General features: G+C 41.1%; 1 protein-coding gene across 8 annotated transcripts in view; it reads left to right on the forward strand.

Moving 5' to 3' along the window:
- The window catches only part of NR1I3 (nuclear receptor subfamily 1 group I member 3), an 858,363-nt gene that overhangs the window by 598,439 nt on the left and 246,498 nt on the right, over positions 1–13,426 (forward strand). For 5 of the 8 annotated variants that reach the window (XM_085638659.1, XM_085638656.1, XM_085638658.1 and 2 more), the window contains one exon: positions 10,361–10,477. The exons of the other annotated variants lie outside the window; for them this stretch is intronic. In XM_085638659.1, coding sequence (XP_085494785.1) covers positions 10,361–10,477 — 117 coding nt within the window. The remainder of the gene's footprint in view (positions 1–10,360; positions 10,478–13,426) is intronic. 8 annotated transcript variants of the gene reach the window in all.

The following is a 13,426-nucleotide window of genomic DNA, read 5'->3' on the forward strand; positions in this document are numbered from 1 at the left end:
CAATTTGACAAGCAGCTTATTCCTTTTAAACAAATACTCAAAGTCCAAAAACTCTTAATTGGACCTTTCCGCAGCATTTCTGTGTAATAGCAATATTTCATATGTGTTAGACCTGTAGAAATGGTACTAGTGGGCCTGAAACACTAATCGTGCCACCCACTTAAGAAGTCTTTTAAAGTTAGGTTTCAGGCCTGCTATTGCAGCGTGCATGTGCAGTTTTAAACAGCCTTTTCGACCTGGCAAAATAAACCTTTTGGCTGTAGCGGGCACCGGGCAATCCCCCAGTGCGCCGCACAGGTGGGGGCCGGTTTTGGGCCCCTGGGGGCCGTTTTTGTTATAGGGCCGTTTTTGCAGCATAGCTGCAAAATCGGCCATGTAACAAACACGGCCGAAAACCTTCCGCGGCACCCCCAAGCCCCGAGGAAGGGGGGGGCGAGCACTTTGCCAGGGCCGGTTTTGGTTCCCAGTCCGGCCCTGCCTACACCTCCCTTTTTACTACACATGTTACCCCTATGGTAGTCCCTAAACAGCCCATGTGGCAGGGTGCAATGTAGTTAAAAAGTTGGATATTTACTTTCAAGTTTTGCATGTCCTGGTACTGGAAAAACCCAACATTTGTTTTTCACTACTGTGAGGTCTACCTCTCCCATAGAATAACGTTGACTTGCCTTATTACATTTAATATGTGATAACATTTGGCTGGGAGCAGGTGGGAAATCATGTTGTTGGTCCCAGGAATTGTAAATTAAAACCCTCTGTAATGGTAAGTCTAATTTTGAATTTTTTTTATCACAATTTAAAAAATGCCACATTTGGAAAGTTGCAAACGCAACATGATGGACGGAGTGCTGAAACTATTCAACTACTCACCCCCAGTCACAGGTCTGGGCTTAATCTGTCGTTCTTTTGCTAACCATGCCACCCCAGTTTCGACCCAGCCATATGCAAATCAGTCTTGACCGAGCTTCCCAAGGGAACAGTCCAGCCTGAATTGCCAGGCCAGGTCCTCGCAAGACTGGAAACAAGCATCCTAGGACCGGTTTCAGGGTATCACCCCTCAACAGTCAGGCTAGCTGGAATCTAGTGGCACAGTGAGCAAGGGACCCATGTCTGGCATACAGTTGGCCACTTAGGGCTGATGAGTGGTGTTACCCTGAAACCAGTCCCAGGATGCTTGTTTCTGGTCCAGGGAGGACCCACTTAGCAAAAGAACAATGGATTTAACCCAGTTCTCTTGACTGGGGCTGAATGTTTGGTTCATTCAGCATTCCGTCCATAATTTGTTGCCATCGGACCTTTGGAAAGTTGACATTTTTTTGTCCTAACCTGCAGCCTGCTCCTGGATAACATGTCTAAGTGGAGTTGGAAGTTGGCCTTTCTGTATTCCTCATAGACAGTTTTACAAAGCAGTGTCTGGGGGTGTTGGTAGGATGGGCCACTTCTGACATAATAGGGTAGTGGTGCTGTCCCCTACCACACTTGCACTTCAAAGGCACTGGCTCAGCTCACACACAAAGAACTTCACACTAGCCTATTGTGCCCCCAGACAGCATAAGACTACAGCAGGAAATTCCAGAAACCTCTATGAAGGAAACTCCAGAAGCTTCTCTCATGTCAGTGTGGGCACCAGGTATAAAAAGTGGACCTTTAGACTCACTCTTCAGTATGAGGCCTGCCCTGCTTGCTGGGAAGGATGACCGGACCTGCCCCCTTCATCCCAGGCTGAAGTGACTCCAAGGGTCAGCTAACAGACCTCCTGTTCTGTGCTACTGTGACATAACAAGCTTCAGAGACCTCTCTGCAACTGCCAAGCTGACCTGCTGCAACTTGACCTGCAAATGGAACTGCCTGAGCCCTGCTGGCCTCTGCTGTAGTGAATTATTGATCCCCAAGAAGTGCCCCCTAGGTCTCGGACACTTGGTGTGGCATCAGTTGTGCTTCTCCTCAAAAAACAGAAGATATCTTGAATTATTGGGCTCCTTGCAACAACAAATGGCCTGCTTGCACAAAGATATTGCTGCTCATGTTGACCGCCAACGTGAGGCTCAGGTGAACCCAACTCTTTGCCAGCAACACGAGATCTTAACTTCGTGCTACAGGTTCAATAGCCCGCTGTGACAGCCAATGTGACTCTCCAGCAATGATCGTCCGAGACGCCCAACAGGATCCAGGATCTTCAGTCTACAGCAATGCCTGTCCACAGTGCCTGGCTGCTCTTCACACTACAAAAAGGACCATCCACGATGCTCTCCCTGCTCCTCACGGCCTTCTCTGCTGCAAATGGAACTCTTCGCACTGGACTTTTAGAAGGTAACTTTTTTTGCAGGACTAACCTGGTCCTGTCTCAGGGTCATGCTTCATCACAGTTGGCATGAACTTGTGACTTTCACCTGGTCTTGCACGACCAGATAACCGTGAGTGGCTCTTTGTGCTTTTAGGACGCTTGCAATACTTACCCTAGATCTTTAAAATTGCATATCCCTGGTTGTACTGATTTGATTTTTGTCGTTTTGTGTCAAATAATTTATTACATTTTACCCTATTGTTCTAAATTGGTGTGAGATTTTGCTTGTGTTGTGTTTTTGCTTTATTGCTGTTTGTGTGCTGCATAATTGCTTTACTCATTGTATCCAAGTTAAGCCTGACTGTTTTTGTGCCAAGCTACCACAGGGTTAAGCAAAAGGTTAATTTAATTACTTTTTGTGGTTCACCGTGACAAGGATTGTGGCTGTTGCTTGAGTAGGGGTTCACCCCCTCAACCAACAACCGAATTTCTCACAGTATGGAATGTGGGTAATTCTGGAAGGTGATGCGCCTAGAGTGAGAGGAAAGGCAGAGGTAATCTCATTGAAGCTACTGGATTAAACGGTTACTGGGCAGGGAGTGCTGGTGTAGCCGCCTTGATTGCGCAACTTGAAACACATTGTTTACTGTTGAAAATAATTGTTTACGATTTTTGTAACAAGAATGTAACCGTTGAAGAGACAATTCAGTCTGCAAATGTAGTATATATATATGTGCTTAGATATGTGCATTTTTTTGTGCAAAAATATATACTACTTATGGTTTTAAAATATATAGGTATTCTTTAGGTCTGTTTGACAAATGTATATATTACTTATATTTAATATATAGGCTGCACGATCCACCTTTGTTTGTGATATATCAAATAAATAAAACGGATTGAGAGGACATTTGGATTGTGTAACATACTGCTTGGACGAGTTATAACATCAAATGAAAAGATTGGTCCTGGTAGCAGATTAAAAAAATATAATATATAAAATTGAACACCAACAGACAGTTGAAAACCACATCATCAAATGGCTCCGGTACATTGATGATCTCCTGATAATATGGCGAGGCACAAAAGAACAAGCGCACAAGTTTGTAACTGCCATTAACTGTAATTCTTTAAATTTGAATTTTACTGCTATGATCAGTGAAACAGCGGTCAACTTTTTAGACACACAAATCTATATTCACAGCAATTTGTTGGAGACACGTCTCTACAGAAAGGAGACAGCTGGCAACTCCACTTTGCATGCTCAGAGTTCTCACCCTAAGCATCTGATCAATAGCATACCTTATGGTGAGATGCTCCGCCTGAGACGTATATGCAGTAATGAAGTGGACCTACAGAAAGCCCAAACTGAGAGCAAAAACAGATTCCTCGAATGAGGGTATGCTCCTAATATCATCTCACAGGCTATTACTAAATCTATGAGTAGCTCTCGTGATGTTCTCCTTAGAGATAAACAGATACAGACAATCCCCTTTTCTTCTTCTGCCACCAGCCCCACAGCCAAAGAATTCCGTCTGATTTTGGGTTATAGTCGCCAACACAAAGCCATACAAAAAATCATACAAAATAATTGGCCGTTGATACTTAATGATCCAGTAATAGGACCCCTGCTTCCACAGCGTGTGTCCATTACTTACAGTAAAGCACCCTCTATGAGGGATAGCTTAGTTACTACTAATCCTGAAATCATCGAAAATACAACTTGGCTGCAGACCCACAAGGGCTTCTTTAAATGTAAAACATGCAAAGCATGTATCCATGGTATTAATACCAGTACATACTCTACTCCATTTTGCGATAGAGAGTATAAAATTCAAAAATTGCTCACTTGTAAAACTGAATATGCTATATATGTCTTAACGTGCCCATGTGATCTCAAATACATAGGTAGTACCAAACTCCAAGTCCATAAAAGAGTCTTACAACATTTACGTGCCATCACTCATCAAGACAATACATATCCTGTAGCTCGCCACTTTAAAGAATTTCACCAGTCCAATATTAAATATTTGAGCTACTATGTGATTGACACAATATCTCCCAGTAGACGTGGTGGTGACAGGGACCACAAACTGAGACAACTGGAGACTCGGTATATCATACAATTGGATACTAAGGGCCATATGTAGATAATTTCTATTTACCGATTCATAAATACCGAATTTTACCGATTCGGTATTTATGAATCGGTAAATAGAATGTAGGTAGACATTCGGTAATTATTACCGAATCGGTAATATTCGGTATTACTGATTCGGTATTTACCGAATTGGTAATAATGCATCCCTTCCCATTCATTCCTATGGGCCTGGAGGCCCATAGGAATGAATGGGAAGCCATTCACTATTACCGATTCGGTAAATACGGAATCGGTAATAGGGGGAGCATATTCATGGGTGGCAGGGTGTCACATTGACACCCTGTTGCATCCCTGAATCGTGCATGTGTGCACATGTGGCGCACATACATGCCCTAAGGGCATGTATGTCTGCCACATGGCACTTTTCAAAAAGCACAAAATTGCTTTTTAAAAGGTATTCGTTATTTACCATCAACTTGTAGTTGGTGGTAAATAACGAATCCAGAAACCAAAAATGCACTCACTTGAGTGCCCCCTAAATAGGATTTCAGGATTCGGTAATTTACCGAATCGGTAGTTTACCGATTTCTTAAAATTCCGATTCGGTAAATTACCGAATCCTGAAATCCAGCCACCTACATCTCAATTGCCTAAATACCGGTCGGTAACGGGATATTTACCGATTTTCGGCCGTTACCGATCGGTATTTAGGTACCAATGTCTCCAGGTGGCCTCAATGTCACGGAAGATCTTTATACATGTCTGTAAATGATTGTAATGATAATATAACATAGCACAGTCAACTTCAGGTTTCTGATGACATTTTATACTTTTGGTGCTACCATATATGTAAGTTTGATCCGACAATATGCACTGATATACTTTATAGCTCAAGAAACTTAGGATCTTTATAAGGAATGTCTTATTTGGAATGTAGCTTTTATGTATCTATCTATTTATTCATATTTATGATTATTTATTATGATATATATATTTATTGATAATTGCAACTGTGTTGATATTATGCCCATTTGCACACATATATATATTTTATATGTATTTTATCTTAGCTAACATTTGCACTTCCATCGTTTCTTATCCAATAAGTTCAATTTCTTAAGAGATACTCTCATTTTTGCACTATGCACTTTATTAATAGCATTAGGTATATCGTATTCACATCTGCATATATAGTTTTACAAATTTTAATTTGTTGTTGCACTGACTTTTCACATTATATGGGATATGAGGTTTTCCTCTATTTTTATCATCCCATGAAACGAAATACGATTTGATATCTGTTTGTGATTTCCATATGAAGATACTGTATTCATTTATACCTACCTTTGTGCTCTTTTTCTTTGATGTGTTAGTACCGAAGTATGATACATGGCAATCATGGTGGTTTTAAATATTGAGTCTTCAACTAATATTGAACGTGTAACATTCATGTTTGACTATAGATTGCACGTGCTAATCTTTTACACGTCATTTAGCTCTTTTAAACAAAATTAATGTTGGAAATACATAATTTAGAAAACCCTGTTTGCCAAACTTTGGTAGTTAGATTCATATACTTTTTAATTTGTGTGATCTTTATGATTTGAGGTATTTCACTGCAATGCGACAGCACGTCCATTTCAAATCTTATATAGACGAATGTATTCGATTGCATAACTGCGGAACCAACAGTATTTTACTGATTATTAATTTATGTGCATCCCTCCCAAATGGACTTTTGAATATAATGAGGATAAATACTTTTTTGAAACGGTTAAAATTAGTCTGTGAAACACTCTTTGGTCGTAAAAATGTATTTTACGCATTTATTCTTGTTTAGTAGAGCAACTTGCACATATTCGATTGCATTTTAAATATTTGCCGAATGTTGGTTCTTATTCCACTCTAAATCTATCCTATTTTGTCTATTTCTATGGATTAGAGACCATGTGATGTAGCTACGTTTTGCACCTGCACTTTAAATGTTTGTTGATTGGCTCCGACATGTCATGTGAGCAAGGCTTTTGACGAGCTGAAACGCGTCATGGCAATGAGAGGAGTAAATTATATCTAAGCACTTACTCTGGGTCTGTGTCCTACTTTGTTCGGCGAATACAGTACACCGGATTTGGAAAACAAGTTTTATATATATATATATATATATATATATATATATAATATAGAAATTCAAAGCTCCTGGATCACTTGAAACGTACTTCACAAGTTACACAGGTACAGACCACAAAGTGCGCCGTGGAAAGTTTTAACGTGCTTAATTTATTCTTCCATTGTCAGCATGACGCGTTTCGGCTGTGAACACACAGCCTTGATCACATGACCCCCCGGTGAAGCACATGATTTATATACTGTGACGGATTGGATAATCAGAGTTGCGTGACGGTTAGCGCAAGGAGCTAAACAAAATACTTACAATTTAGACAAGTATATGTTTAAAATTCATAAATATATAAATAACATAATAAATACATTATCACTGTTAAATATATAAAAAGTGAAGAAATACAAAATGTATAAAACAAATTAAGTATTAAAAAGACTAATCTTTTTTATATAAGCAGTTTTAGAAGACAGCCTAAATCTGGAGTCTAACTGTAGTCAAGTGACCTGAATATTTGCTCCTACATATGAATTTGTCCATTTGCACTGTCCCAGTCACGCATATAAATAAAGTGCTAGTGCTAAAATCCAAAAGTATATAAACAAAATATTAAATTGAAAAATCAATAATGATATTAAAATTCATATCATATCCAATTTGTCCCTTGAAAAAAGGAAAATAATGGCAAATGAAATTCACATATTGCATGAATTTGAACACTGTATACATAAATGCTTAAATCACCAATTTCCTCGATTCAGAACAAATGCACTACTTATTCAGATCAACAAATACGATCACAATAATTATAGTAAAAATCATCACATAAAGATTCATAAGATAAATGTAATCATCAAAAACCGTGTCAAAATTGATAGACCTGAGCCCCCTAAAAAAATATATTGTAATCTATTAGCAAAGCAGTGTAAAACATGCCTAAATGCATCTGATAAAATCAAAACACATAATTCATATTTAACCCATCATAAAACTATAAAAAGTTATGGAGATCTTCCCCTGTATTCAGTCCTTTAGGGATTCTTGTATCTAATAGAAGAATGTATTTAGACTCCAATTGTCTTAACTGTTTTTCTCTGTTTCCGCCTCTTAAGTTCTTTTGTACAGAGTCAATGACAAAGTGACATAAATCATTTAGGTTTTTGTTATGCACCAATTTGAAATGCCGTGCTACTGGGTAACTATCGTCTGCATTGACTATTGCTCTAAGGTGTTGAAGGATGCGATTAAAAACTTGTAATTTAGTACTTCCCACGTACTTCAATTCACAAGTGAATTCCAATACATACACTGCATAGTCTGTGCGGCATGTCAGAGGTTTATGAATTTTAATAGGGTTATTTTCAAATACACTGCAATATTCTGTAGTATTTCTGCCAAATTTACAGGCCCTGCAAGAGATACATTTACGGAAACCTGTTTTCGTGGATAACCAGTTGCTGGGGTTAATTACCTCAGGGTTAGATTTAACCAGAGCATCCCTCATCGAGGGAGCTCTTCTAAAAGTGATCAGTTGTTTATCAGGCAAAAGAGGGGCCAAAGTAATGTCTGTTTTTAATAGAGGCCAATGTTTAGTTAAGATACCTCTTATTTTTCTTTCTTCTACATTGAACGTAGTTATAAGCCTAGTTCCATCTTGATCATCTTTAAGAACATCATCTGGGTTTTTTCTTTTTTTGGATTGTGCGACGGTATTAAGACATTCCTCTCTGGTATGGTTATTGGCCTTAGTTCTGGCCAATTCTAACTCTTTCAAATTGTATCCACGGGCAAGAAATCTATTGAGGGACTCAAGTTGGCATTTTTCTAGATCAGAGTTAGAACTGCAAATTCTGCGCATACGTAAAAATTCACCGTATGGTATGCTTTTAATAAGATGGCCAGGGTGGGCACTGCTTGCGTGTAAAATCGCATTACCAGCTGTTTTCTTTCTATGCAATTTAGTTTGAATACCTTTATTGTCAACATAAATTTCAACGTCTAGAAATTGGATAGAGGATTTACTGATATCGGCAGTGAATTGTAAATAAGACTATTGATATTAATCATGTTGAGAAAAGATTTAGCCGATTCTGGGGTACCTTTCCAAATCAAACATATGTCATCTATGAACCTCCAAAATCTAATTATATTGGAGTCAAAGATTAGTTTGTGGGTGCCTCTGAGGACATGCTCCTCCCACCACCCAACATGAAGACATGCATAGGTTGGGGAAAAGCATGCCCCCATCGCAACTCCTCTCTGTTGCCGGTAAATCTCTTTGTTGAAAAGAAAATAGTTATTTTCTAGGCAGATTTGTATCATTCGTAATATCATACCATTATGTTGACTAAATTCAATGTTACGCTTATCTAAAAAGTATTTTACAGCTGTTAAACCATCAGCATGATGAATGCTAGTATATAATGTACAGATATCCATGACCACCAGTACATAGTCCTCTTCCCAGGGTACTTCTCTCAATTTAGACAAAAAGTGTCCAGTGTCTTTAATGAAAGAGGGAAGGTTTTCTACTGATTCATGTAGAAAATGGTCCACATACTTGGACATAGGTTCCAGGAGGCTTTTTTGAGCTGAAATGATGGGCCGTCCTGGTACTGGTGTAGACTGTTTATGAATCTTTGGTATGAAGTAAAGTGTGGGTGTAACCGGAAAGTCATTTTTAAGGAAACTGAATTCTTGCTTGCTTAATAGACCTTCCCTCTTATATATATATACACACACACATACGCATAAAACAGTACCCTTCCAGGTATAGAGTGCCGCATAAATTATACAAAAAAGAAGCAGAGAACCCTGGGCAGTTCCCAAGTTTAGGTGGAGAGCAGCTCCTTTATAGAACACCCTACAACACCAGCAACTCTCTGATTTTGCTCACCTCAAATTTCATTTCTGCTTTTCTATCAAAGTTTTTAAGTAAAAAAATCTTCAACTCCCTCCAATGCACTACTCTGCCTCATCCTATACCTCTCCTAATATATCCCCTGCGTCCACTCTCTGACTTGCCCCATACTTCATTCTACTACTATGATCTCCCTAAGATCCTTTCTTGACTCTTCCCTCCTCTATCCCTCATTGATTCACCCCAAAGCTCATTCTACTACTCTGATCTCCCATATAACCCCTCCTTGACTTATTCCAAACCTCATTTTATTACTATGATCTCTAAAATAACACTTCCTAGACTCTTCCCTCCTGTATATCTCCTTTAACTCATCCCAAACCTAATTTTGCTCCTTCCTCTATCCCTCCTTTATCCTATTCAATCAAACTAACAGACTCACATGTCCACTCGTCAAATTAACAACGAATATTTCCCTATTCTTATCCACTACTAATCCTTTGGGTTTAGGAGTAGCGTGCTAATCGCCGAGAGGTATTTCAACATCTCGTCAGGGGTCGTATGCAGTATATAAATACAATTACAATAGTACGCCACAATATATAAACCTAAATAAAATTATCTATATTTTACAAAAACTTGATACAATTTTGTTTGTCCAAGAGCAGAACTCTCAATTAAATATGATACTTACGTTGTTCTGAATAATGCAAAAAGTCTGATTCAGGACTGCTGTTAATCGGACCTGTGACTTGCGGCAGATCTCAGTAGTGAGCACACAACACAATGAGCTATTTTTCCAGCTTGAAAGACTGTTACATGCCACATTACGGCAACAAAATCCTTTCGAAAGTAGATGAATGAAAGAGAGCATCAGTACAGATCTATCTTCCAATGAATGCTTTCTAACAACAATGGTCAGCTGCATTTCTTTTAAAAAGTATAGTAACCTAAAGAACCCTTTTCTTTTATTTTCTGAATTCCTTGACATCCTAGTTGGGATTCATCAGATGTACTTGGATCTTGCAATAAAGTTTAACGTGAACCTGAAGAAGCTGAAGCTACATGAGGCTGAATACGTGTTGATGGAGGCCATTGCCCTCTTTGCACCTGGTGAGTTATGCAGATGTTGGTAAGGGGATGTCAGCCAATGGCAACCTAGTGAGTAAAATATTATGATAATGGTGGGATGCAGGAAAATGAATATTTGAAATACATCCATCACAACTTTGTTCTTCAATATCTCTGCTTTGATTGATCTTAACTATACTAGACTGGTGGTGGAAATGAGATATTGTTGTTGGCTGTATTTAGTAAATGAGCAATTTGAGCTGGAATTCACTGTAAGTCTTGCATCTGAACATTTCTAATTATTTATTGGTATGGGGGTAGGAAGACGTTGTCATTATTAAAATTATAGACTCACTAGATATTATAGGGAGTTCAAAGAATGATACTTTAGGAATCTGTATCTGGCCTGCGGACCATAAAGTAATCAATCCATGTATATAGAACATGCTACTTCTTTGCCCTTCTGTCATATGCTGTGATGTTTGGCTTCTAATGTAATTTTCTATTTTACTAGAGAACTTTAAATTATATCCCCATGTAGATGTGGCAGGCTTCCAAAAATCTGCATCCCAAAAATAAAATGGATGAAGGGATTCAAGTTTATGACCCATCCTGATTTGTAACACATTTGTACTATCTGGATGATAGACTTGCCAGACAAAGATGGCATTGGGAAATCAGGCCTTTGAAAATAATTAATTTGTGGATGTGGAAGGTGACCTGGGATTGGAAAATATGACAATTTAGAAAGGTGGTGTACCGTCCTGTGAATATGGAGATGTAAGACTTTCTCACAAAAGGGTGAAGCGCAGGGACATGCAGTGTTCATTGAACTGCAGGGTTTGTTACTGATAGTGAGTTCGTAGCATTGCTGGTTCCACTGGTGGCTAGCCTCAGAGGAAGGTGGAAGAGAGAAAGAGGCACACCAAAGACAGAATCAACAGCAGCCACAGACTGCTGCAGTAACTTGTGGAATGGACATTTTACTGCCAACAACTATTTGTTTGTGGGACATTTTCTCTCCTGTCCCAGTACATACCGGCAGTTGAAGTGAGTTCACGAGTGCTGTCTTCACCCACCTGTTACAGATTACCACAACCTATCCTGGAATTTGGTCATGGGTTTTGGTTAGGTAAGTGAGGCCCTAATCTAGAAAAAGCTGGGAGAAAGGATTTGGGAGATTGACTTTGAATTGCCAGTACCGGTTGCTCCAAATGTAGAGGGACTGATTCATAAAAATATTACCATAATGAGCTATTCAACCCAGGAACAGTGTGCGTAGCTCCCTCCTCCTGCTCACCCCTGAATCTTTTTTAAAACTGCAACACATCGCACTTCCTAATAGTTGCTCATTAACAATGTAAATCCTTTCATCCCTCGTTCCAGATTATCTCCTTCACAACTTGACTCCAGAGTCAGATTAATCTATTTCAAAGCAATGCACTGTAATAGGTAAATGTGGCTATAGGGAATGGGGTGTAGGGTCTGCTCCCCATTTGTTTCAAGTACCATTACCACACCCCAGCACTGAAGGTGCCCAATGAGGGAAAGCCCAGACAACATGCTGACTACTTGTTAAAAGGCCTGGTGCCACTCCTCAAGAGGCACTTTCTGTGTGCTTGTGTGAGTGTATCTATCAAAGCATGGTGGTGGAATACTCAATTGGACAATAGACATATGATTCAAGTATTTGGAGTGCGAATGCCTGGGTATTGTAGACAACACCTTTGCAGAGGAGGCGGTTTTTGGGCATATAAAATAGTACCTGGTAATACAAACCAACCAACTGATCAGCACCGCCAAGAAAACTGCATTCAAGGACCGGCTGGACAACAACGCACACAACTGTAAGGAACTCTTCAACATCGTGAAAGAGCTCTCCAACCCCAACGCAGGAAACAACGACATCACCCCTTCGCAAGACCTCTGCAACTCCCTCGCCTCCTACTTCCACAACAAGATCGCGGACATACACAACAGCTTCAGCATTCAACCGACGCACGCCACGACCGCAGCAACGCCGCCCTCCACCACCCTCCGCGCCTGGACTCCGGTCAACACCGAAGACACCGTCCGCATGATGAACTCCGTCCACTCAGGATCTCCGACCGACCCCTGCCCTCACCACGTCTTCAACAAGGCGGACGCTGTCATCGCACCCCACCTGCGGGACATTATCAACACCTCCTTCGACACGCCACCTTCCCTGAGAGCTGGAAGCACGCCGAACTCAGCGCTCTACTCAAGAAACCCACAGCGGACCCCACCGAACTCAAGAATTACCGCCCCATCTCGCTCCTCCCGTTTCCAGCCAAAGTCATCGAGAAGACCGTCAACAAACAGCTGGCCGCCTTCCTCGAGACGAATGGATCCCTCGACCCCTCACAGTCTGGTTTCCGAGCCAACCATAGCACCGAGACCGCCCTCATCACCGCCACTGACGACATCCGAGCCCTGATGGACAACGGAAATACAGCGGCCCTCATCCTCCTAGACCTCTCCGCGGCATTCGACACTGTCTGCCACCGCACCCTAGTGCAGCGCCTCAGCAACGTCGGAATCCAGGAGAAGGCACTGGAATGGATCATCTCCTTCCTCGACGGAAGAACACAGAGAGTCCGCCTACCACCGTTCAAGTCAGAGGCCACCGAAGTCATCTGCGGCGTCCCTCAAGGATCCTCGCTGAGCCCCACCCTCTTCAACGTCTACATGAGCCCCCTCGCGGCCATCGCACGCCAACACAACCTCAACATAATCTCCTATGCCGACGACACCCAGCTCTCTCCCTGACCAACGACCCCGCCGCCGCCAGAGCCAATCTGCACGAAGGGATGAAAGATGTAGCCGAGTGGATGACGACCAGCCGCCTGAAACTGAACTCAGACAAGACGGAGGTCCTCATCCTGGGCTCCTCGCCCTCCGCCTGGGACGACTCCTGGTGGCCCCCCGCCCTGGGCTCCGCACCCAAACCGACGGACCACGCACGCAACC

Source organism: Triturus cristatus, chromosome 12 (genome assembly GCF_964204655.1).
Source record: "Triturus cristatus chromosome 12, aTriCri1.1, whole genome shotgun sequence".
Classification (NCBI taxonomy): domain Eukaryota; kingdom Metazoa; phylum Chordata; class Amphibia; order Caudata; family Salamandridae; genus Triturus; species Triturus cristatus.